Source organism: Motacilla alba, chromosome 2, assembly GCF_015832195.1.
Source record: "Motacilla alba alba isolate MOTALB_02 chromosome 2, Motacilla_alba_V1.0_pri, whole genome shotgun sequence".
Classification (NCBI taxonomy): domain Eukaryota; kingdom Metazoa; phylum Chordata; class Aves; order Passeriformes; family Motacillidae; genus Motacilla; species Motacilla alba.
In genome coordinates, this window is record NC_052017.1 from 104,697,999 (window position 1) to 104,725,062 (window position 27,064).

At 36.8% G+C, this 27,064-nt stretch overlaps 1 protein-coding gene and 1 long non-coding RNA gene across 8 annotated transcripts in view; one reads left to right on the plus strand and one right to left on the minus strand.

The window, feature by feature from the left end:
- Positions 1–27,064, plus strand: part of MIB1 (MIB E3 ubiquitin protein ligase 1) — an 84,366-nt gene that overhangs the window by 28,236 nt on the left and 29,066 nt on the right. For 6 of the 7 annotated variants that reach the window (XM_038163836.1, XM_038163851.1, XM_038163870.1 and 3 more), the window contains exons 11-15: positions 2,323–2,520; positions 4,960–5,111; positions 23,129–23,261; positions 23,642–23,728; positions 26,410–26,571. In XM_038163836.1, coding sequence (XP_038019764.1) covers positions 2,323–2,520; positions 4,960–5,111; positions 23,129–23,261; positions 23,642–23,728; positions 26,410–26,571 — 732 coding nt within the window. The remainder of the gene's footprint in view (positions 1–2,322; positions 2,521–4,959; positions 5,112–23,128; positions 23,262–23,641; positions 23,729–26,409; positions 26,572–27,064) is intronic. The other variant, XM_038163888.1, reaches the window with a different exon arrangement.
- Positions 9,467–15,743, minus strand: LOC119712546. The gene is made up of 3 exons (XR_005259840.1): positions 15,004–15,743; positions 14,711–14,902; positions 9,467–13,333 (listed from the first exon to the last, which is right to left on the minus strand). It is a non-coding gene; the product is annotated as an uncharacterized LOC119712546 (long non-coding RNA).

The window sequence follows — 27,064 nt, forward strand, 5'->3', positions numbered from 1 at the left end:
ATATATTTCAAACTTTTAAAATGTAAGCTGTTTGTCAATATTTATATATATATATATATATAATGTTTATAAACATAATTGTTTATAAAATGCAAAGGTCAGCAGAGCCATCCTGTTAAGCAGAGAGAAAAAATGTAGTCCATTTACTTCCCTGTTGTGATCTGAGGCATGGAAGCAATGGATAAAAATCCTTACTTTCCTTGCTTTATAGCTAAATCAGATATTTTTACACTTAAAGTCATTACTTCAGAGTATATACGTTCATGATGACGTTTTTTGGGAATATCCTCAATGTTGTCTCCTGTGTTTTTCTCTGATGTCTTAATGTAGCGTACAAGTGGCCTCTGTCAGAGAACAGTTGTTTATTGCTATAGCTCAAAAACCCTGTAGATATTGCATTGATGTAGATACTGCATAGTAAGAATATGTAACCATCTAGGTTGAAGACATTAATGGTTGTCAGTTATTATATTAAAAGTATTATATTATACTGTTGGCATGTATAGAAATGTAGTACTTTTAATATTTAGATTTATATCTAAATGTAAATGTAAGTCTTAAGGACAGATGATTTACTATCTTTTTCTAGATGAATTATTGCTGATTGGTAGGATTTAGTTTCTGAGATGATTTGTTTTGATGCTGAGCTAAAAAAAGGCCTGCATGATCTTGGACCTCTGCTCATTAAAGTAGGAATTCTGTACATTAAGACTTAATAAAATCAGGCAGTTGTGTCTCAAAATTGAAATATGATAAAACTAAAGCATTCAATAGTTATATGAGGTTTCATCCATAAATATCTTGGTGTACTTTTCAGACTACAAATATGAAAAGACAAATTACCATGCCTCTGTGAAAGCAAGTACTCTGTAAATAACAAGTCTTGTAGCAGTTAAGGACTACTGGCACACTCTTGATAATGTTTGCTCATAATGGTCCTTATAACCAGATGAAAATTATAGAGAAGCTCCCCTTTCTGATCCTTTCCTCTTTCAAATGGGCAAGCTCTGGCTTCTTTTGACTGTTAGATGAGCCTGAGAAGGAATCCTGCCATCTAAGAAGGCAATTTGGTAGTGTGAGTTGATTTGGAAGGAATATAAGTATCTTTTCAAAAAGCTGTTGAAGTTGCTATGTAGTGCCCTGACTATCTTGAAAACCATATCCATATTTTCAAAAAGATACATTTGATAATTAGGGGATAAGTCTTCCTCCACCATTTAAAATGCTGTAACTAGTCTCATTGTGCAGATACAGTTTGTGGTAAGAGCTATTAATTTTTGCATAGGTTTAAAATATTTTAGAAATGTGCGATATGTAATAAAAATACTTTAGAAAGATGTTGCTGAAGAAGCAAATTGATGAGAAACCCAAGCTAACTCAGGAGAGGCAGTGAGTCCTTGATCAGTTGTGATTTTATTTTACAATTTTCAGTGTTTCTCAGTTTTCAAAATTGAATTCTACAAATGCATGGTTACATTAAACTATGAAGAAATAGCCAGCTAGAAACTAGCTTATGGAAGTTATTTCATCATGTAAACTTCCATTTTATTTCTATCTTTTGTATAGTGTCATTAATGCTGAAGTCACATGATTGATATTTAAAAATGTTTCATGTTGTACTGTCAACTTCTATGAATGTTAAAATAGCCCAAACTGACAAATTTGACTTTCACATTTTAATTCTCAATTTGTGTGAAACTGAAACAAACTGAATCAGAGTTCTAACGCTGTGACTCATCAACACAGAATCAGAACTTCTAGTTAATGTCAGCATCAGTCACAAATTTCCTTTGGAAAAGGCTTATTAAGTGAAAACTGAGACACCTAATAAATACTAACCTAATTATATGAACCAGAAAATACTGATGTCTTGCACTGTGCTTTGGAATCTATAACACTTCCCAGGTTACAGGAAGAGCTGCCCTGGGAAATTAAGTATAATACTGTTTGGGCATTGGATTTCATCTGTGGGGTTTTTGGTTCTTTTGTTTTGGGTATTTTCTTGACAGTGGTTGTTTTGTAGTAGGAACCCAAATGAAGCCATTTGAGTTGATCAACAAGCCACACAAAGATTTGGGGCAATAGTTATATATGCTGTAGAATATCTTACGTTGTAGAGCATGTGTGTTTATATATGAAGTGATTCTTCATCCTCTTTTGCTGCAGTTTGAGCAATTATTTAATTAGGTATTTAAATAGTGTCTTGGTAGTCTCATTTTTCTCATTACATCAAATATGGACAGTTGGTAGTTGAAGTAATCTTCTTGTTTAAATGCAAAGGAAATGTGAAATATACCAGGTTAAATGAATGTTTCTACTTAGGACAAGGATGGAGACAGGGCTGTCCATCATGCAGCCTTCGGTGACGAGGGTGCTGTGATTGAGGTTTTGCACCGGGGCAGCGCAGATTTGAATGCCCGCAACAAGCGCAGGCAGACTCCGCTCCATATTGCTGTCAACAAAGGTCATCTGCAAGTTGTCAAGACTTTACTGGACTTTGGCTGCCACCCCAGTCTCCAGGTAAGGTAAATTTTAATGGAGGGTCACTTTTCAGCTACTGAATTGTATGATTTACTGCATGTTGGTGATAGAAAAATTATGGTAAATGAGATTGATAGGAACAGAGATTGTAAAGTTCTCTGTCTCAACCTTTACCCCACCATGTGATCAAATGTAACAAAAATGCTGTTGAGTCTGTTTTTTTGACAGCTAGATTGACATCTGGTTTATTCTATAGTTGATGCTAATTGGTATTTTCACAGTCTGTAGTTATTTCTAATTGTTAACTTTCCTTCCTAATTAATTACTCCTGTATCGAACCCACAAACAACTCTGTGCTCCTTCTGCAAGCTACAATTTAGCAGGCTGATAAGACTGTGGAATGTTTTGTTAAAAGAAGCCTTTTATTTTTTCCCCAAAATAGATTTATCATTGATAGAACTGTTTCCTCCAATTCACTTTCAAATATTCAGCTTTTTATCTAGAAAGCACTCATGTAGGATCTCAGGTACTATAATTTCATAGGGAATTTCATTTGTAATGAAGGTGATGGAAGCAGTAGCATAAGTGCTATGTCCTATTCAGAAGGTAGAGTGGAAATGTGCTATCAGATAAGTAGGTATCCCACTGCTGAATGCAGCTGCATGAACTGTATTAGTAAAACAAATGAGAATGGGTAAGTTCGAAGAGATTGGCATCAGAAAAAGCTGTAGTGGCCTGGGCAAATCAAGATATACAGTGACAAGACATTGCCTCCTTGCTTTGCCATGTCAATAATCAGATTTTTCGCGGCTTTATATCCACATAAAAGCAGATGGGCTAAAATTTTTTGAAATGAATGAGCATAGTGATTGTTTGTTTATCTCTTTCTGCATTACTCTTAAGGTACTGCCTTGATCTTGCTGAGGTCTGTTATATCCATCCAGATCCTCTTGAGTGTTTGTTGAACAGTAGGTATAATAAGGAGTCTGATGTGCTGAGACCAGTGAAGTGTGATTGTAAGTCACATAGGAACTGTGGGTAGCCAAAGTGGATTTGCCTGAGTCTAAATTACAGAATTTTGTTTCAGTTGAAAAAGTCAGTAGAAAGGTGCAAGGATGCTCCATCTGGAAAATATAATTGGCTATTGAAAAAAATGAACTTTTAGATTCAGCATGTGTGCTGAGGAACTGTGATGTGCAAATGTGAGTAGGTGATTGATTTTGTCAATGAAAGCACAGGGGAGTAAGACTGAGGCATGACTGGAATTTAACTGGCCAGCACTCTACTACTGTGGCCACTTCACTGTGTAAACAGAAAAATATGTTAGTTTGTAAGCAGGAAATATGATTATTTAAACCAAATAAAAGCTACATGATTTAGTTCTGGCAAATTGGTTCACACCGGTTCAAGTGCTATGTTCTGGCACATTTTGTTTGGCAAATTTTGATTCTCACTGTAGAGATCTGTTTTTGTACTAGTGTATTGCTAAAACGTTCAGTTTCTGTGTTAGCTTGCAGTTGAGTCAGTGTTGGTGACAAGAGACTTCCTGACTTACATGGTGCAAGAATTTTACTGGAAGCATCAATCTGGAGATTTTGCCTATGTAGCTGTAAATAAGCTTAAATGGATGTGTTTTCTTGCTGTTAGTCTAGGGCATTTCTCTTCAGTCCAACCATTTGAGTCCTTGGATAACTGATGTACAAAATGCTTCTAGGAGTAGAAAGTATTTTTTCCTTATTTGGAATACTTGAAAAATAAAACACTAAGCTGAAAGTATAAAGTCTTTGCCTGTTCAATTGTGCTGTCAAGTATTATCATGTACCTTGTGTAATATAATCTTGTATTAGCCATAACAAGTTAAAAGCTTAATATTGCTTTATGGCATTGGCTTTTGCTTCTTGGAAAATGATATGCTTCAGTTAAAACAACAGATATGCTTACTTTTAGTGCCTGGACTGCATTTTATTTTGATTTGCCTGTGCTTTAATTTTGCACTGTCATTTTGGTATTGTCTTATGCATGGTTAATTGCTGGCTAAACTTAGCATTTATTACTCAAAATTCCATGCCTCCTTCCACCTGACTAGTCTTTCCTCTGTCGCATTAGTTTTTGTTGCTGTCCTGTTACTCGTAAATTGTAATTTGAGCATCCAACTCAACCTGGATGAGCAGCATAGAGAAGTCAGTATCTACCCCAGTGTCTTCAGTACTATGGGGTGCAAAGCATAGTTCTGGCAGTAGTGTGTCTGTCCAGTGGTGGAGCTCAGGGTGGGGATTCCCACCTGAACTTGGGGGCATTTGAAGCATTTGCAAAATTGGAGGAAGATGAAAAGCAGCTTGCTCTGAACTCTGCAGTATGGCAACACTCAGGTCTGGAAGAGCTGTTTTGTGTTTATGCAGTCAGTTTTCCTAGTGATATTTTAACATCTTTTTAATGTGGATGGATGGAAAAATTGACGTAAACTGTTTCTGGTTTTAGGATTCTGAAGGAGACACTCCACTTCACGATGCAATAAGTAAAAAGCGTGATGATATCCTTGCTGTACTCTTAGAAGCTGGAGCAGATGTTACTATCACCAACAACAATGGGTTTAATGCTCTTCACCATGCTGCACTAAGAGGAAACCCTAGGTACAGATTTCTTTTTAAAGATTATTTTTTTATTGTATGTAAAAGGAAAACAAGTACACGTGAGGGTAGAACTATGGTATTCTTTCAGATGCTTAAATCTGCATGTAGTTGTATTTCTTAAATATTGATGTTGCTTAGCTATGCATTTTTCTAATGTTTGGAAGCCCTTACTAGAATGAAGCTAGGAGTCTGTTCAGTGTAATGCTGTATCCAGATAACTTCAAATTCCTGAGAAATTTCCTGTCATGGCTATAAAATTTTGCCAATAAAAGTTTTGATAAATAAGTTAGTAAGATCTTGAAGATGGAATCTTGACATAGGATAAAAATAGTAAATACTGCTGTTTCCCTTTTTGAGTATTGGAATTGATAAAGGAATTTGAGATTTTTTAGAAATACTTATTTGTGGATAATTATTACGTAAACCATACAGTGCTAAAGCACTCTTAGGATGTTGCATTAGATTACATTTGTCAGTATTTGAAACAGTTAATTATATTTTTATAGAAGTATATCTAGAAGGAATTTTGTATTTCAGCTTTTATGTAGCAGCTCATCTGAAAAATTTTGTTTTAAGGCATAGTTTGTTTTATACTGACTGCATTCTTTCTATATGTCTACATTCAATTTTCAGTTAAGGTAGCTTTTGAAAAATCCTGCATAGATAGAACTCTAAAGAAAAGTTGTGTTGCTGATTCCTTATTACATTGTGGATAAATGGTATTTTTCAAAGCTGTCATGCCAACAAGACTTCAATAATACTTTATCCTTGGGTGGAGTATTTAGTATAGTTTACACAAAAGAAGAAATGTATGTGTTTCCTTGTTTACTACTAAATTCAGCTTTTCAGTTGAGAGAAGTCGGAGATAATAAGGCTGTAAATTTGTGTAAATTCCACCCATTATTAATATATGGGATTAAAATCTAGGTTAGTCTCTTAGAACATAGCTATCAAGATTGATGGTTAAAAAGTAAACATAATTAATTATCTATGTTTGTGGAATGGAATCATTTCATGAGGTAAAAGTAGTGGCTGGAAGTGCTGATAGGACGAATAAATGTTTACCATTTTCTACAGTGCTCATAAAAGGTCTTTATGAGAATATGTCAAGGACCAAGTGAAGGGAACTTATTTTTGGCATTCAGAAGACAATTCTTCCAAGTCTCATTTGGTAACTTTTTTCTCTAAAGTTAATTCTTCCTACTTATATAACAGCATTAGCCCAGAGCTAATCTCAGTTTCCTGTCTCAGTTACCCTTGTGGGGTATTTTTTGTTTGGTTGTTTGTTTTTTTTTTCCTGCAATGCTTTTCTTCAGCTGTTGTGGTAGCTGGTTTGTGTGACCGTAATCTCGAGATGTAGGGAAAGTGTATGAGGGAAAAAATGTTTTTCATAGGCATGTGCTGGAGATTTTTCTGTGGATGAATATTTTAGAAGTGACAGACCATTCATTTGATGGAGGGATCCAAGTTGTAGTTCAGACTGGATCAGTTTGATGGTTGGTAGAATGTGAAGTATAGTGCAGTTTTAACCAGAATCCTTTCTCCTTTACGAAAGTTTTTATTGGAAGTATTGGAAAATGTTTCCAATATTAGTGAATGCTGTGTGGGTTCCCTCCATACAAGCAGTTTCACTTGTATCTAAAACAGATATTTAATATTCTTTTTTGGTTGCAGTTCCGTCTGAGCACTGCTCAAGCATGCAGAAAAGGAATTTTGTCTCCCATCACAGAAGGATGGAGATACCTAATGCTCACAGCATTAGGTATTTTACCCATCAGCCTGGGAAGAAAAAATCGAAAATGAAACCAAAATAAATCTATTTTGATTTTTCCCCCTGGCCAAAAATTGTCATAAGAGTTTCATTCATCTAGGAGTTGAGTTTTATATTCCTCAAGACTTCAGTGATACTCCTTTGTTTCATTGCTGATTTTGTAGTTCTTCCACTTGCCTGCTTCTGAATGAAACCAAAGTTTTTGTATTTGCCGCTTTGTTTTTCTAGTCTGATATAGAACAACGGCTATTACTGATCTGTTAAATGCACTAAGCACAAGCTATTTAAAACACTGTTAAAAATAACCCCCTCATCTTTAGCTTGTTGCTACTGTAGGTCACAGACTGTATGTAGTAGGTTCTGCTTGAAACCTTACTTTAAGACCTATCTTTCCTCATCTAAGCTTCTCTGCTCCACCCAAACTGGAGTTTTTGTGGCTTCAGGATGTAGTGCCTTATATTAATAAAATGCATTAAATTCTCTTTATATTCAAATATATAGATATATTATGTAATTTCTATATTATTTTATAAAAGTTAAACACATATGAATATATGTATATAAAGATGTATGCCTTTGTGTGCATAGCTATAATTCTAAAAATTTAAAATGTGCTTTGTATGCAAGAATTAATGGAGTTCACATACATCGTCCTTGTTGAGGATAATAAAATAAATACATGTGTTAAGTGCATGAGTACCACAATAAATGGAGGTGGATTTCTGTAATATTTTTTGTAGTTGATGTCAAATAGGTACTTGGAACCAATTTAATTTTCAGAGCAAAACTTCTTGTTTCTTGAATTCTGACCTTTATAAATAATAGGGAGATAAATGTCTCAAGAAAAAAAACCTACAAATTATGCTGAAAAGAACATTCCAAAATTTTTAATTTTTCATATGAAAACCAATACATTCTATTTTAAATGTTTGAATAGTGGATAAATATTATAAGAAAGATAGCGATTTATGTCAAATAGCTTAGATTTTCTCAGCACTTTATCTTCCATGGCAGTTTGGCTGTGTTTTCCACAAGTCAAGGTACAGTGTGTTTCAGAGAGCATCCTATTCTTAGTAGAATATTTCTCCTTTTCATGTTTTGCTTCACTTTGTACCTTGTGAATTGGTACAGAAAGAACTTTTGGTTTTTGTGCTGATGTATAATGCTGAAATGTAGAATGAATGTTAGTTTATGCTGTAGGTAGCTTTAAACTTTTGCATGGGAGATAGAGCTAAGAAGAAATTTTAAATTAAGTATGGGGAAGTTAAACTTTCATTTAATATATGGTTTCTTGTTCATGATTTTTAACTGAGTCAGTCATATTAAAAGTGCATTTATTTTGGACTTTTTTCAAAGTACTGTGAGCCTCAAAGCTTGGCAGACTTTGCCTCTTGAGTGTTAATGAGATTTTTTTCAGACAGAAAAAAGGAGAGTAAAATTTGAAAATACTGTACAGATTGGTTATTTTTGCCATGTTATCATCTCTTGCTTATGTTTGATCTATTCGCATACCTGTGACTTCAGATTTTGAGCTGAAGACATGACTGTGAAGTGTAGGCGTATTTTATATCCGTTGCCCCAGTTAGTTTTAGATTTGCATTGTATCTTGTGAAGAGAGCTTTATTCACTCTGCAGCTAGCACCTTAAATAGAGGCTGCTCTTGGAGCTGACCTGACTTCACACACGTGTATGATTAGTTCTTCAGAACAATAAATTCTGCTGGCCTTTAAATCAAAAAAATTAAAGTCCCGGAGTAAGATACAGATTTTAGGTATTGCTCTCCAATAGCAAGAAGTATGTCATCTTTATGTTCGTAAACTGGCAAGTGGGAGATTGTGGTTTAAAATAGAATTGTAATTTTCCCCCATGGTTTTCTTATTATTTAGGAGATCTCAATTTGGTTTTAGATTTGCAGATGGTTTGAAAGGGTTGGCAGTGAAATTTCTAACTGTAGCAATTTAATTGAGAGGTGGGGTTTCTCACTTCTGCGTAGTGTTAATGAGTGTCTTCAGGAAGTGTCTGCAGGTCTTATGGGCTGTGTTGTCATGGAGGTCTCAGAGATACAAGTTCTGAGGAAATGAGAGTGGTTCAATTATTTTATAAACCAGTCAAAGTGATTTTTTGCTTTTGTATTTGCAGTTCTGGCAGTAAATGTAGGTTAAGCTTAGTTGAAGCTGAGTGCAAAGAGAGTCTGTTTTTAAAACCTCTTATTAAAGTATTATGTCAGAAAATGCTTTGGAAGAATACTTTTGTTCAAGTTGGTTTGGAGGAAAAGTATAATCTCCATGAGCAGACCTATTATTATTAGGCGGCAGATTAGCCTGTAGCTGTTGAGGTCAGTAACAAATTTATTATCTCTAAGTATATATAATGCGCCCGACAGATACAAAATGGCAAATACAGTTCATGCCCTGTGGAATTTCCTTCCTTGTACAACATAAAAAAGGGGAGAGGGGTGCCCAGAAAGTAAAACTGCCCTGCCAGTACTGTTCACGATTGTTTCTTTTTGGGTTTTGCGTTTTTTGGTCTAGTTCTGCTAGAAAGGGCACCAGACTTGAGGAAGAATACAAGAGACAATAAATCATTGGGAAGTGTTTATTTCACTGCTTACCTATCTTCTTCATAAATGTTGTAAGAGATGATTTTTACTGCATATGGACAAAATATTAAACACCAGTAGCTATTTATTTACAAATACAAACTTGAAACTTTGAAATACAGAATTTGCTACACTCCTGGTTACCTTCCATCTTCAGGCTGCCTAAAAGTTGAGCTGGACTGAAGAGAGGACTGCATAATTGCTCTGAGCAGGTTTCGTGTCCAGTTTTAACAACATGAGAAATCCTGTAGTGATCAATGCATAGCTACAGCTGGTTGAAGGGGACCAAATCCATTGAAGAGGTGATTTGGTTCCATTTTACCAGCTTTAGCAAAGCATTGGAGTGCAGGAAGCTTATAATTCAGTAACACATTTTAAAGCACATGAGCAGTGCACAAAAAACAAGCGGCTTTCTTCTGTGTTACACAGTTTGTTTCTTGTCAATGCAAATTTTTAACTCTTTCCTAATTTGGAGATGGCACAATTAAAAGCTGTATACCAGAAAGGCCTGTACAGATTTGTTCTGTCCTTGAGTATTTCCTTGAGGATCTTTGGATGAGTGTCAAATCAAATCATAGTTACAGTTAAAACTTTTTCCTGTCTAGTGTAATCAAATTTTAGAATAGATTAGAAACTGTAGTCCTAAAGTTTCTATCAGAAATAGATAGAACTCCCTTACTTCTTTATGTTAAACTTTACTGGGGAAGAACATTTCAGATTCCCTGTCACCCTCCTCCCCTCCTTCCTCTCATTCATTTTCTGGCAGGTTCCCTTTTGCAGCTGCTTTTATGCTGTAGTTGGTTAGCACAAATATAAATGCCAAGTGCTTTCAATTCCATTGCTATATCTCTGGTTAGTATTAACTTTTTAGGAATGATTATATAATATAGCAGGATAAATTTAATTTTTTTACCTTGATAGCATATGTAAAAACGTTTAATGCCAGAAAAACACAGCTTTTAAAGATTTAGCTGGGGTTGCATCTTATTTCTTCTCAACTAAGGTCCTTAACAGAAAATTGTGCAAGCTCACATAGCTTTTTTTTATGTCATACTGAATTCTTTCTGAGCTTTGACTGCAGTGGAAATTAGGAGACAACCTTAGTTCAAACCATTCTCTAGTAATGAGTATGTCAAGGATAGTCGATGTGTGTTTGTTGCATAGTCTGATGATGGTGAGAAGATTTATGTAAATATATTCCCCAACACTATGTATCCTAATGGAAATGTAGCAGGTGTGTCAGTTGGACTTAAGCATCAAGATGGCTATAAAATGAGTTTCTATTTTTACCAGTTCTAGAGGAACTGTTTTACAGATACAGCTGCTCAAGTGCGCTTTTGGATGGCAATACAGTTTCATGTACTGGCCATATCGGGACAAAAAACGGCCGTGGAAAAAAAGCCGTGTAGCATTTGATAATGTCAGCATCTGTTATCCCTGTCAGTCACACAGTTGAAATGTTTGAGTTACAACTGTGTCAGCAGATGCCCAAAGTTCAACGTGTGCTCGGTTAAAATTGAACAGCTGATCTAAGTGATGGATGTGACATTTTAGAGTGACTGGGTATGTATTCTTAGAGATATGCTAACATGAACTAGCAGGAAGCAATGTCAACATATAATTTTAACTTTTGTATCACTCTGAACTGTCATTTTGTGTCAGAATAACATTGCAATGTTATACAAGGGAGAACACAGTATGATAAATTGTTACCAAAACCTCTCGGATAAATTAAAGCTGTTAAAAAAATCTGTCCCATTTTATAGAAGAAGCTAAATCAATTGGTGCTGAGCACAGGAACTCATGAGGCAAAGAAAATGCTTAGCAATTAACCCCTCAGTGAAACTGCTAGTTATACCAAATTTCTTCTGTGAGCATGATTGAGTTTAGTAGCCTTGCTTTATTCAGAAAAGCTACTGCAATTTGATTTGTTTCCCACTATAAACCAGGTTTTAATTTAGATGTTAAGGTACTGTAGCCTTCATGTCAAAATATCTGCTCATAAGAGAAAGCGCTTTAAAAAATATTGAAACTTTGCTTTCTTAAGCAGGTAAGGTAACATTTTTGCTTGTATATGTATATTAATATGTAGTCTAAGGTGTTAAAAATATCAAGCTGTGTATATTATTAGCTGCTTGAGAATTATATGAGTATTTAAAAATAAGTTCTCCATCTAAAAATCGTGTGTTGCCTGTGTTTATTTTTCTTGTTTGTTTTGGTCAGAGTTTTTTTCCTCACAGACATTTTAGTAAGCAAAGGGCTGCAGTTAGAATCTTTAATCTGGGCCAAATGTGCCTACTTATCATGGACATATCCTATTTAATAACTGCTTTTAGAAGGCTGCTGTCATGAATAGAAATGGCTGGATTGATGAGTGGGGAATTCTTTCCTCACGTTTTTCCCTTGTTCCTGGATTTGATGTTGTGTATCTTTACTTTGGGATGGTATACATCCATGTATTTTAATTAAAATCACTTTTGGAACTTGAAACTATTGCAGGACTCCTTCTCATGTAGTTCTTAAAATTATTTTTTTAATGCCAAATTTTCTTAAATTTGGATTTAAAATAAATTCAGCTGATTTGAAAATAGTATTTAAGATAACTTACCTTTTAGGCTGTAGTTGTCATTTGTGTTTTCAATAGCTTTAATCCGCTGACTAGCAACTCTGGCCTAGAAATCTCTGTATTGTCACTTTCTGTGCATAAACCTGACACTGCACTTTGTATCGAAGAGCTCAGTGAGCATAATAAGTGCTGATTTGGAGAAAATTCTAACTTAAGTCTTATTAAATTGCAGAAGTTATACTCAGTTATTTTGGCTGTCATTTTTTGTAGATCACACTGTAATTTCTTAGCTGTTAATACTTGTCTCAGTTGCAACCTGTGGATTAAATGTTCTGTGGTAGATGCAAATTGAAGTATTACCATCTGAAGTACACAGAACAGGCTGTGATTACTAGAACAGTGGCTTGTTTTTATGAGATACATTTTGATAACTAGGCTTTTAAGTTTAGTTTAAGATCTATGAAGTGAGCAGTACTGGTAATGATGAATTTTGCAGCTATGCTGCAGTCTTAATTGGTGCATTTCAAGGTTTCATTTTCAGCCTTGCTTTGAATTCTATTTGCAACTACTGTTCTGCTTATCAGCTGTTAACAATTCTTCCTACCCACTTTTATAGTCACTTAATTTAATGTTTTGTGATTTGTTACTAGCAAGTATGAGTTATTTTGGCAATACCAGCTGACCCTTAGCAAGCCAATTTGTCACATGAATGTCATTCAAACAAGAGGGAAACCTGTTTCTTCCAGCAGCTGTTTAGTTTCCTCTTACTGGTCGTTCCTTGCCTGCCAAAAATACATACTTCTTTACATTCCATAGCATTGTATGTTCATATGGGTACATAAAGAAGTATGTGCTCTGAGCAGGTACACACAGAGTTGCTTGACTGCCTGTCGAATGAACCTAAAAAGTATTTTGCTGCTTTTTCTTGTTGTCATTAGGTAAAACTGGCTGACAGTTCTTTGGAAGGACAACAGTTCTGATAAACTGATGGTAGAAAATAAACTTACTATGCTAACTGAACTTTGCAATGCAATTTACCTGCACAATGTCTTAAAGCTGGGCATAGTTCATTGTTTTGGGATGGCACTGATGTTAGAAGTGCTTTTCCATAATTTTGTAGCTTCTTGCTCTCCTAAGTGACCGTGTTTAAGTAGAGAGTTGAATCGCTGGTAGGTTTGCAATGTCTTTTTTTAGAATTCGTAGTTGTAGTCCACTGTAAAAACTTCAGCTTCCTCTCAGGTCTTCTAGCAGATTTTCGTGCTGGGGTACAGCTTGCATCTAGTGTCCTGAAGGGAAGCATAGATTGATATAAAATAGCAGTTATAAACTTATTTTCTTACCCCAAATCCCACTTCTATGCTTTTTGTATCCCATCCATTATTCTGCAAACTCTTTGCAGGTTTATACTTATTTACACTGTATTTCAGAGTGATTTAAAAAAAAAAAACAAAACAAAAAATAAAGCAAAACAAACAAAAAAAACCCACAAAAAGCCCAACCCAAACACAAAAGCGCATGTCACCAGTGATCCTGCTTATCCTAAAGATGATGACATTGAATTAAGAAAACAACCTCTAACTGCTGTGACAGGATTTGGATTGTTAGGCCGAAGGTCACATGTGAAAGCTAATACCTATTCAACACTTCTGCAAGCAGCTTTTCTCGTTTTTTAAAACTGGCACTCACCTGCTTCAGTCAAAGTCTTGTCCGCCCTTGAAATATTTATGACAGCTAAAATAATTAACTAAAAAAATCCAAACCAGATAAAAAAACCTCATAGAAACAAAGCCCAAGTTACCCCTGTTTCGTAAGATTTTGTGCGACTTGGTTTGGAACAGTGGTTAAGTATTTGATGTGCAGTACAGCTTTGACTTCTGAGGGACTGTCAGATATAGTTTATGGTTGCTTAATATGTATTTCAGGAGTTGGTTTGGGTTACAGTAAAGAGTAAGCTTTGTCTCTGTAGCATTAAAAGGTAAATTTGAAATAAGCTTAACAGTAACTGTAATAGTTGTACGGAAAGCTGAGAGCAGAGGAAGTAAGAATTTCTGCAGCTCATGACAAAAACCTAGTGCAGCTGATAGAGAACAAATCAGAGTGTAGCTAGCACAGTAGTACAAGGAGAATCAGCAATGCAGCATTAGAATCACAGCAGTCACAATCTAGTTTTTAAGTAGGCTGTTTTCATGTACGTCTGATACTAAAGCACCTTGAAAATTTTGCCTAGACCTATTTGAGAACTCAGCATTGCACTACCATACTGTTTATTAGGTTTTCTTTTTCAAGTTTGTACATTTTTGGTTGTGCATAGGAAAAGAATATATTTCACTGAAATGAACAACCAGTTAATGGTATTGCAATTTACTAGTTTATCTTCTTTAAAAACAATTCTGCTTACTAAGCAAGTTGGGATTTGTTTTTTTTTGGTCCTTTTTTTTTTTTTTTTTTGCTATGAAATTTGGACTAATAGTTGTTTTCTTTCAACCTGCTCTTTACACTACAAATGCTTGGTACTTTAGCACACTCAAAATTAAGCTGCTCCCAGAGTAGAGGGATTAATACAACAATTAAAAAAACAGTCTAGTAAATAAGATATACATGCAGAAAGTCATAGGCATCCTTTAAACGTGCAGAATAATGCAGGTCTCCTGATGTTCTGTTACCTGTAAGCTTAGTATCATGCAGCATTTGCAGTTGGAAGAGAGGTAATGACCTAGAGACACATCAGCAGCAGCCATCTCATCCTGAGTGCTCTCACTCTATTCGCTGAATCAGCTCTTCGTTACATGGGAGGGGGAGGCAAGGGGGGGCGAATGTCGGTGCATACAGTACCTCACCACCTTAAATAGATAAAACTTAAAAGAAAAAAAAAAGGCATGAAGATGGGTGCCGAATTGGCACCTTCTTCCTTTCTTTTGAATGCTAAAATATGGATGATGTTGTATAGAAATTATACCTTATGTCTGCTGGACTGAGAGTTAAGACTCCAAGGATAGATGCTAGGAAGCCAAGGGAAGGTGAACTTAGCCCACTGTCAGATGAAGATAATCACAGGCAAAAAGAAAAATAAAAACCCAACAAAAGACCAAAACCAAGCCCCCAAAAGTTGGAGTTGCTTCCAAAAAAAAAAAAATCAGAAAAAGGCACCAAAAAAATAGCGATCGTCTCCCCCCTCCCCCGGCAAATATTGGTTTCTTCTAGTTCCTTAGATATTGCACTGCATCTTTTCTTGCTTGAGGTTATGTTTCCAGGCTTAACTGTAGGCAGGTCTGTGTTGAAGCTACTTTCCATCTTCAGAGGTCAAGTCTGCTCGCGAGGTCAGGGCTCCCGCACACACACTACAGAAGTCACCAACCGTATTTCCCACTTAGAGGGCACGAGCAAAACTGTTACGGCTTTATAGGCAGCTAAGCATTTGAAACATGCACTCCCAGGCAAACAGGCTCTCTTGTGCCTCTCTCTTCCCTGACCATATTTAGTCAACCATTGCAAAAAATAGTCTCTCAGCTGTCGATTGTCGATCCGGCAGCGAAGGGAGCCTCTATCCGGCTCTCTGCCTATTGATTGTGCAGCCTGCACTTCCACCGCCGCTTAGCCATTTGTCCCCAGGTTTTTTTAGCACTGCCAAATAAAGCTCTCTCTCATGTTTCCAGTTAGATTTCCCAGGTTTTCACTGAGCTTGCGCTGCTACTAGTAAACCCTGATGAGGTTGTCACTATACTTAGAAACGTTTGGGGCGGGGGGGGGGGGGGGAGGAGTGGGAGAGGGGAAAAAAAAAGGCAGCCCTGCTAGTAACAAGGCAGGGACTTCACGCAGATATAGAACAATAAATATCCTGCGCTGTTATGGCAGGTTGTGTAACCTGGTTTCTTGATCACTGAAAAATGCCGTGACTAACATGTCGATTAACCCAAGGTCTGAGCAGCCTCAGTCTAAGTTGGCAATTGCAAATCATACGGTTATTTTATAAATAAGCAGTCAGTGCCCATTTGTAGCCCTGCATTCCCATATTCAAATCAAGTCAGAAATTATTTGAAAAAACATTAATTAGTAAATTCATATCATTCCCTACCATTGTGTTTAATAATGCCATAGTATTTTGTTTCTAATGCTTATCCATAGAATTGCATCTAAAGAAAATAAATGCACGTGTAAATTAGGTGCTACTGTTCTTTAAAAAAACTGAATTGTTTTAAAAGAAAAGAAAAAAAGAAGAAATCAAGGGAACAGCTCATTGCATTAATCTTTCATGTTTACAAAATTGGCTCATGGCAAGACTAATAACTGCACATTCAAAATATGAAGAGGGATTTTCATATTCATGGGGAGTATGTGCAGTGTTTTCTTTAAAAAAGAATAACTCAAATTTAGCATTTAAATAGAACAGTCAGGAACCCAAATACTTCAAGACTTTCTCTGTATTTTGCAGACAAAGTCTTTGCTTGGGAGCAAGAAGGATGAAACAGGTTAAAATATCTGAATCTAAAATGAAACAAACTTATTAAATCAAAATACCATTCAGTTAATATTGATGTAATTTGTAGTTACAAAATTCAGTATGGTAGGGTAGAGAATGAATTGCAAAATCATGAGCGGACCAGTACCTTTGATGTATATTTCCCTTGCTGCTTCTTTTTGTGTTGATTTTATCCTGTGCTTCGTAACTGCTTACCCTGAAACTTCTGTTGCTTTCTTGTTGAAGTCACATTTTTTCTTTTCTCTTTGTTTTATAATTATTCACTGAAGACAAAGTGTTATGCAATACATTCTTGTGAATTCCATGTAAATGTATATACCTCATTGTTTCTTTGGTTATATGTGTATTGAAATTGATTTTTCAAAAACAAGAGATGCTTGAAAATCTGAGAAGCAAAAAGAAGGAAACAGCCTGCCTACTTAAACTTCTACTAACTAGACCATTGGTCAATATGAATTCTATCTGAAACTCTAAATTCAAGGTGCAGTGTGCCCAGTAGTACCCGTCTAAGGTAATAATCTCTTCCTGTTGCTTGTTCCTGAGAGCTAGATACTTCCTTCTTCATTCTTCCAGTGGTTCTCTCTGTACTGCAGTGAGTATGCTGTGAATCAGATCAGGGAGCTGATTTGGCTTGAAGTTGTGTGCTGACGTGCACTTACGATCTTACGGTTGCCAAAAATAGTGCTATCCTGCTCCTGTGTTACTTCTTGCACTATGTTGGTACAAATGTTTCTTTGGCTTCACAGTGAGCAGGCTTGGAGTACTATTCCATATGAGAAATAATCCAGCAGAGAGGGGATGACCTTTCAGATGCTGTGTTGGGACTACTTTTTGTGGGAGCTTCTTTTGAGCAGAGGTGGTAGTCAACAGGACAAGAAAGGGATTTAGTAAAATGTGGTTTTTCTTCTGTTGTGTTGTAAAATGCATGTCACACTAGACAGTCTTGAAAGAAAACTTTGCCATGGAAGCTGTCTTTAAATCTGAACTGTTCCTTCAACTATTTGAGACTCTAACAGGAGGCAGGTGAATGGGTTTAGCTGAGCCAGGGTTGGGAGCCTGGAGAGGAGTACGTGGAGGTGGAGGTGGTGTGTGTGTATGTGGAGAATACTTCAAGCCAAGATTACTGTAAAATACATTATGAAACCATGTCACACTGAGACAGTGGAAACCTGAGTTGAGGGAGGAGAATGGCATAAAAGTAGAAAAACCTGTAATAGAAAGTGCAGTGAATCATTACAACCTCTGGTGATAGGATTGCTGATAAGTTTATGCTGATCTAAGACTTTGCTTCTGGAAAGGGCGGTCTGCCCTCCCTGTAGCTCTGGCTTTGTCACTCCCTTACTCCTATTGCTTCTAGTGATCATGAAGTTGCGGGGTAGGTTGGATTATCTCATTGATCTCTCTGAAAGCAAACTTGCCAGATCAGGAGTCTGGCAGGTTGTTTCACTTGCTAGAAAATGATGTGTCTGTACAGCCAACATAATGCAGGAACTGAAGTGCAGGGAGAAAAGTGGGATTGTGTCTTTCAATGGCAATTTAACTTAAATGTGCTTATGCAGATAATGAAGTAACCTTTCTATTTTTTTCTGCCTGAGTATTTGTTTCTATAAAACCTTAATAAACAAACCCTGAAAGGCCAAACAAACCCACCCCACCACTACCTCACAAACCTTCAACCTTCTTCATTTACCTCATTCTGCAGTCAAATTGCAGTTGGTGGCAGAGAATCTTCTCTAGTTTTTGTTCATGTTTTTTCAAAACAGGGTGCAGGGATGCTTTTGCAGTTAAGACTGCTAAATCGGGAATTGTTTTTATACAATGAGGTGTTGGCTTCATCTTGTTTACAAGTGCTTTTATCTTGTAGATTTTTCCAAATGGATCTGTTATTGTATGTTGCATTCTCAGATAGTACTGATGAGCATCTGTAAAAATTCTGTGAGCAAAGTACTGCACAAAACCCAACATTTTATATGTAGGTTGTTAATGAATAATACACCATATGCTAACCTTTTGTGATAAGAATAATTTTTTTTCTGTATGGCTTATGTTGGTAACTGGTGTTGAAACAAGTGCTTTGTGTGGCTAAAAGTAAATTAGTATATTGTTCAGATCTGTGACGTATCTTATGTTGCAAATATGCAGTTCATGCTGCTGAATTTCCATGGCAAGGGTTGGAATGAGATGATCTGTAAGGTCTCTTCTAACCCAAGTGATTCTGTGGTCCTATATAGGTTAAGCTGTGGTTCCAGACTCACTAAAAACCTGAATTAAAAAGAAAAAAAAGAAAGTATTACTCATGTGGCAAGATCAAATAAAGATGCATGCAACAGCAGCATTTGCTGTTGCTCTTGCACATCTCAAATTAAATGTAGCACCATATTAATGGATGTTTCTTTGACCAAATAACTTTAACTATTAGAGTCAGGGCTGTCATTTTATGGGGATGAATTATGTTGGGCAGTCTAAGTCAGTGTACCCCCAACAGCTGTACCTGGCAAAGCAGCAGATACCTCCATCTCAGCCCCCTATGCGCACATGAGCTTTCTAGGTCCTTTTTGACTGAGTACATGTTTAGCTCCTAGAAAAGAAGCAATAGTTTACTTATCCCTATTAATGCTTTGCACATAACTCCTTCAGCAATTCTCACTGGAGTTTTTATCTTACTGTTCCGTTAGAAATTTTCAGAAGTTGCAAATGGGCATCCAGGTAAAAAAGGCCCAAAATATTTTTATGAGCTTCCCGCTAAGCTGAAAATACTGCAGACCAACAAATACCAAAGCTTGCCTGCTACAAAATTTTTTATTGGTCATGCTTTAGTAATAATGTACAAATAGCATAGGGATGACATAAGTGTTTCAATTAAGAGTTTTAAGCATTTCATCAGAAATCTTTGCAGCTCCTCAGACAGCCATGTAATCTGTTACAATTGAATACACTGAAGATGATAGTTTGAAAAGTTTTATTCAGGTGTTTTCATGATCAGGGTTACTAATAGATTTGCTGATTTCTTGATCTTTGCATTACAACTACAGTGAAAGCAGTCTGTGGTTTGTTTAATATATACAAGATAAAAGCAAGTTTTCACATCTATGTTGTGGTCTTCAAAACAGAGCAGTTCAACCCAGCTTCTTCTGTAGTACTTCATGGGGAAGAGTGAATCACGACTTACTGTGTAATTGGAAGCATTAATTCTCTAATGTGACTTCTTATGATGTATGCCTGTTCCAGTGAGTGCTGCTCTGAATGGTAGCCACTTAGCTGTCAAAATTTTGGCAGTAGCTCTAGAAAATCCTGTAAAAATTGAAAGAAACTACCTCTCATCTAATGAGGAGGAGGATGCAGCCACTGAGCTGAATTTACCATTGTAGCATATTAATATCTTGCAGAATTTTAAGGTGTCCTTCTAGCCTGCTATCCCATAATATAGTGTGGTCCGAAAAAGAGACATAGTCTTTTTCTGAATAAAAAGAAACAACTGAGTAGTGGTTCCTGGCCCTTTGATGAATTGCTGTGAGCAGTAAGATAAAAATCTATTCCACACAGATGCCATTTGTTTGTTTTTGTGGTCCTTCTGTTTTTCCAGTAAGACCTATGCATATTAAAAGCATTCAGAAATGTAGCAGACATTTAATTTCTCTGAAAGCAAGATACCCCCAAATATTTTTCAGTCAAACTTCAGATAAAAGTTTTTCTGGTGTAAGACAGCAAACTAAAGATTTGAAAGAGGATCTGGTAAGGATAACACTCACACAAATATTAAGATGAGTGATTTTTCTTCACAGCATACAAAATGCTGAGTCAGTTGGTTTCTTATTTTCAAATAAGTTTTCTTTGTTTCAAAGATGAGGTGTATTAAAGAAATGTCAGTAGTATTTCTGAAGTACATTTACGTATTGAGGAGTCTGATGAAGTGTGTCAATGTACTTTAAATTTTGTTTATCTGTAGAATTGGCAATTTTCTTATTTCCTTACTGAAGAAAAGGATATAAAACATCATTGACTTGGTTAGGACAGTTTCTTGTTTTGTGACTAGAGCTGCTTTGGAGACATGCTGGCTGTAATTAGTACTGATGCTCTTCCATAGTGTTCCTCAAGTTGTAGTTGCAGTTTTAATAAAAACTTCTTGATGGTTTTTTTGGTTTGTTTTGTTACTTTATTGTTGCCCCACCTTTTCCTGATTGCTCACAGTCATATTGCTTCTGTCAGTCATAGGGAATTTTCAGGAACTTCTTATTGTGTTTTTTTAGACTATCCACAGTAGTTAAGAGCTTTATGGGGTCTTTAGAAGCACTGAGCCTGGCAGGTGAAGATAAAGAGCTTACATGACATGATGCCTTGTGGGAAGCCACTATAGAAAGCTTGTTGTGCTGTTGGTAGTGTGTGTTTTGTATCAACCCAGCATTCTGAAGAGCTGGTGTGGTGGTGTGCCCAGATACCAAGCAAACCATAGTGCTCGAGACGTGCTCCCCTAAAGCAGCTAAACACAGTTCTGATGGTGCCAAGATTTGAAAATGTGGCATCATTGCATTATGAAACAGACTATGTTTATCAGTGCAACTGATACTGGTTAATTTTGCCACATTTCATAGTGTTGGTAACTTGAGTTTTATTAAATTATATTGTTAATTTTGAAAAATCCTGCATAAGTGAACCTCTCAAAGAATTAATGTTGCCATTGTTCTTTTTTTTTTCTGAAGTATTCTAGTCTTTTCTTCGTAGCAGGTGAGAGAGCTGTAGAAGACGTTATGAATAGAAGCTGAGCAATGGCTCACAATGAGCAATGTACAGTCTGTTAAGTGTTGTTGTCTTATATTGCTGTGTTATAAGTGATTTGGACTGTGATGAAGTGAGAAGCAATCTGCCAGGAAAACAAAAAATTGTAAGAGGCTGAGAATGGCTTCTGTCCACTCTGAGGAGGACAGACATCCAGAACAGCATGGCTATGTATGCTCCACGTAGCAGTGGGTTTGTATGACCCTGTGGCCTGAAAATGCAGTTGGTTAGTTGGGATTCCTTTAGACACTTTGATTCTGAGGGCAAACAAGTGTCACTCGATACAGCATTCTGGCAGCTGCAGCATAAGTGTGAAACCAGAGGTTTATGTTGTGCACTCAGCAGCAGGAGAACATGGAGATGCTTATTAGGCACTGTCTTTTATGGGAACCATCTGAGCAGTGTAGGAAGGAGTGCACTTCCTTACTGGTACAGTAGTGTACTTCACAGACTTTTCTGCTTTCAAGGAGGGCTTATTAGGGTGATCTGTGCCCAGACACAGCTTTTAGGGGTTTTTATAGGACACTCATTGGCTTGTTCTAAAAGGGAGCTTAGGAGTGAATAGCACTTCACCTCAGTGTGGATGTTCAAGGCGACAGATGATTGAAATGAACTGAGAGCTCAGTTATTACTTGACAGGGCAGTCAGTCATATCTTATTAGGGTATTTTAAAGTAAAAGCCGAGAGGTTCAATTTATGAGGCTTTTTCTGAGGATTATTGAGAGCCCATGTTTTTGATACCAGACCTCTAATGAAGAACTCCTTATTTCAGATACATCATCTGCCTTGCAAGGCACTGTGTGACTGAGTGGTTCCACTTGCATTAGCAAGGATTACTTGGATTTTAAAAGTTTGAATTTTGTGTAGAAGCCCTGTTTCTCCTGTAGATATCATGTTCCTTCAACAGTAGGGAAACATCAGATGACAGAAGAGGTTTCTTGGCACAGGATTGTAGCAGTTTCTGGTTTTGTGTTTGTCTTAAGAGAACTGTCATAAGGGAGCTGCATATGCTGTTTATAAAGATAAGACAATAAGGGATTTAAGTTTAGTAACTTATGTATTCCAAAAGCCAAGTGAAGACATGTAAGCTTAACAAAACTGTGTTTCTTAGAAAATAGAAGATTGAGCAATTTGTTTATCTAGCATTGTGTTGTTAATACCCTTAACTGAAGGTTAACTTTGGACTTTAGGATTTTAGTCTGCTTTATAACTTGTAGTAATCAAGTTGCTTTCCCTCACCCTACCCAGACACTGCCATGGTATGTTATATTCAACCATTATATGTTAAGGAAATATCCCACTAGTACTCACTTCACAGTTTCAGCATTTATTTTGTCTGTGCTTAAGAGATGTGCCTCCATTTTCTTTCTCAGAAACTGAGTTTTAACTGTTACAGCTCATGGCATCAGTTTATAAAGTGAGGATTTTAAATAAATCTAATGTCGTGCAACTTGGTCATTAAATACTTAAGTAAAGGATGCTATAAAGATTTTGAGGGAGAAAATTTTTTTGTCTACATTTCCAAATTTGTTTGAATGCTTCTTAAATGTAATTTTTACTGCTAGATAGCATTTTTCTGAAAAATAAACCTGATCCTCACACTGTTCCAGGCATTGTATGGTTTGTTTGTGTGTTTTAATGAGAAGGAAGTGAATATGAAATTATTCTGCTTTGGAGCTGTTGGTATAGCTTTTCACCCACTCTCTCTGTTTGAAAAAGGATGAACATTATTTTAGCCACTACTACATAGTTCTGAGTTAATGTTGTTCTACTGTTGTCATTCAGCATACGTTGTAGGGGTGTTTATGCCATCTCTGCTTGTTTTTTTCAGCGCAATGCGTGTGTTGTTGTCCAAGTTACCACGACCATGGATTGTTGATGAGAAAAAAGATGATGGTTACACTGCCTTACATCTGGCAGCTCTTAATAATCATGTGGAAGTGGCTGAACTTTTGGTGCATCAGGTAGGACTTTTCTCAGGAGGATTTAAATGTCATGCTTTGGTTAACCATCTGATGTGAAAATAGTTGGCTGCTTTTACGCCTGCAGTCGCAATGCAGAAGCAGTGGAGGAGGGAAGGACGTGTTGAGCTCTAAAGGTCAAATTTGCCTTTGAGATTGTTACAATGGCCTAGTGGTGCAGAGGGACTGAAAAATTGGATACCTAGTTTCATTCAACAGATCAACATCTGTACAGTGAATAATTGAAGTATTTAATCACTTCTGTTCTCAAATGCCCGAACTAGGAATTGTATTCAGGGTCATAGTCAGTGTCCTAATGGATTGCCTTGCCTGCAGATGAATTGCTGGGGTGATAATGCTCTAATGTTTTAAATATCTTGCAGGGCAATGCTAACCTGGATATCCAGAATGTTAACCAGCAAACTGCTCTTCATCTTGCTGTTGAACGACAGCATACACAAATTGTTAGGGTAAGTATTTTATTTGCAGTAAGCCATATGGTTAATGGCATTTGACTAAAGCTGATGGTGGCTGTTAAAATATGAATACTTCATGAACATTCAAAAAATTATTTGACAACATATAGTCACTGCATGTTTGTTTGATTGGATTTTTGTTTCATTCAGAAGCCTGCCAATTTGCACAGAAGGTCAGTCAGCAATATGAACGCCGCTTGAGGCATGCTAAATTTTTGTACATGTGCATTATGGTTTCCTCTGTGTGGTTGCCAATTCCAGCATCCCTTCTTGTTTAGTAAGGAAGAATGTGTTCGGCTGTTACTTGTCTGAATCTTGTGGTGCTGTAAGGGGATCTTCAAATAGCATTTCTGATGCCTCCTGCTGTATGAGTAATTGTTCTTACTCATAGCTTTTGCAAATTGTAACACAAAACATCTTTTATGACCTTAACTACTTTTCAGTCTCTGAGTGTTTGACATTCCCAGCTCTTAGCTTGGGAGACCTATAAGCAGTGAACAGTAGTACCTTATTGGTGAAAGGAATGCTGCCCTGGTGTTTTGTTTGCATGGTTGCAAAACTGAATGCTTCAACTTAAAGCTTTATTGCTAGCGCAGGAAGTGTGATGAGTCTGGCATAGCTTGCTGTTTCTGGCCTGTTATGCACTGTCATACAGGACCTGTGGGACTGTTTGCCTTGCCACTGTGGGCTTTTGAGGCTCAGGGAGAGAACTCGCTGCTCTCAGAGTGAATACGTCAACCTGGCCTTGGCCTTTGATGTAATTTTTTTTCTTTATAGAGTCATCTTGTATGGAAAACTGTCCCTTATTCAGGCCTACACAGAATTGTTCCCCCTGTGCAGACCTGCATTCTGTTAAGCGTTATTTAACCATAAGGTTTCTCTCTCTCTGAGGGCTGATGGGTGTGATCCCGTTACAGTGAAACATGTGATATGGTCCTATATCTGGAACTGCTTGCTACCAGAAGAATGGTTTCCTAGAGTCAATGCCACTTGCATCCTGCAAGCTATTTGGCAGCTGTGTTTGGTGAACTCTTGTGCCCTTCTGGAATTTACACAGTACCTGGGAATACAATATTAATGTAGCAGATGGGCAGGAAGGTGGGCATGTAGAAGAACTAGCATGTGTGTTTCACCGACATGCTTATATCTGAGAATGTTTAAGTGAATGACCCTGTAGAGTATCCGTTTTTCAGAACTGGATTAACTTTAAGAAGTCCTAAAATAGCTCATGTAGCCATGCAAAGAACATGTTGGCTCCATATTTCAAAACTAATTCCTATTGGATACCTTCCAGGGCTGGGTTTGTACCCTCAGGCATTTGTGGAATAGTGGTCAAAGGTAGCATGGTTCTTTTAAAAGTCCTACTGCCATGACAAAGGGCAGTGGTTTGCTATTTTTTAATTTTTTTTTTAAACTTCTGCAAAGACTCTGAAATTCTGTGGTAGTCAAGGATTCCAAGAGAAACTCAAAGCAGTAAAGAGCTAGTGGCAGACACAAGATATGAATATGAGAAAAGAAATTGATCCAGAGTAAATCCATTTAGAGAGTGTAAGTTGAGGCTAGAATGTGTCAACTATTAGCTGGTTTTCTTGGTTCCACTTGTGGAAGAGAAGTTTAGGGAAAATGATAAGCTGCAAATAATTGCAAGCAGATTCTTCCTTGAAAATTAGGCTGGAATTCCTTTTAGCCTATTCTGAAGTTTGAGGTCCTTTGGTTCTGAGAAACTGAAACTCCTTGCAAGCATGTGAGTTCCGAAGAGGGAGATCCCTCTTTGTATATTCCTGGTTTTAGATAATGCCTTTTGTCTCTATTGCTAATCCAAATTTTGCAGAGTAGCAGAAGCTCAAAAACTGAAGTTAAAACCTGCAGGTTTCCAAATGGCGACAGTGACGGGATTTAATTTTTAGGGGCAGTTGGTATTTTTGTGTCAGCATGTGTTGCTTTGTTTTGTTCAACAGCGTATTTAAGAAAGTTCTGGCGGATTGAATTATGGAAAGGCTGTATGCAAAGGCCATAGGAATAGGAGGGCCTGTGCAGCCTTGTGCTTGTTTTGTGTCATGTGAACAGGAACGGGTGTCTAAAATTAGCCTTAGAGACAAGTCTTACAGTTCATTACTTTCCAAAGTGTTCTGAGAGAGTTTTTAATAGTGTCATTGGTTTTTATGTCTTCTCCTGAATTAGGGTAAAACAAAGTACATGCTTAACTACTTTGCTAATGTGAGGACACTGTAAATTAAGTTGTAAAGTTTAGTATGGTGTGAAAGTGGTGATTTTTGAGGTCACTGAAACCTAATAGTAAAGACTATATACCTATCTCAAGTATTGTACGTATTGCTGTAATAAATTACATTGGTTGTAGGCTGTCTTATAAGAATTAAAATCTGAGGAAGTAGAAAGGATCCTCTAAAACGATGTCTTTTGTAGCATTCAGAGCAGAGGCAAGTGTTAGCCTTCTGCTGAAATAAGCTTGATATTTGAGACAGATAAATGCTTTGGTTGAGGGCTGAGCTCCAGGTAAGCAAAATAAATTTAAATTAATTCAACTGTGAATTGTAGCAAGATAGGAGTAGCCCTTTTGAACCTCCTAGAGAATCCTAAACCATAATTTTCTGAAATCAGTTCTAAAAGGGAGTTTTTTTTGGTTGTTTTTAAATTTGGATTCTCTCTCTTTTCAGCTCTTAGTCCGTGCAGGTGCTAAATTGGATATTCAGGATAAAGATGGGGATACTCCCCTTCACGAAGCCCTGAGACACCACACCCTGTCACAGCTCCGCCAACTCCAAGACATGCAAGATGTGGGCAAGGTAGATACTGCTTGGGAGCCATCAAAGAACACAGTAAATAAAACACATTTATTTATTCTTTTCTCCCCCTGTATATTTGTCTCTTTGTCTACTTCTGTACTGTTGAACTGGGTTTTGGCAGCATAAGTTTATGTAGACATTCTGCATTAAACTGCAGTGTAGGCAGAAATCATATTGTTCTGTGTGGCTTTTCACATGAAGTCATTACCTTTTTTGAAGAAACAGGGTTATGTAGCTCAAAAATATTTCTATGAGTTTATCTTCTGTAGTGAACATGTATGGCTGCCAAAAAATCAAAGTAGCTTATTTGGAAAGAGAATTAAACAGTATTACAGTACAGAATAAGACTGAAATAGTTTTCTGTGATTCAGCATCTTGCATGTCCTTACAGCTTTAGTTGCTTAGTTGCTTTTCTAACTTTCTGAAAGTATGTTCTCTTAGAACAAGGCAATCTTAATTTTGTATGTTTATTGAGATGTATATTTTTGACAGAGTTCACTTCAGAAATTGTGCTGTAGTAAGCCAA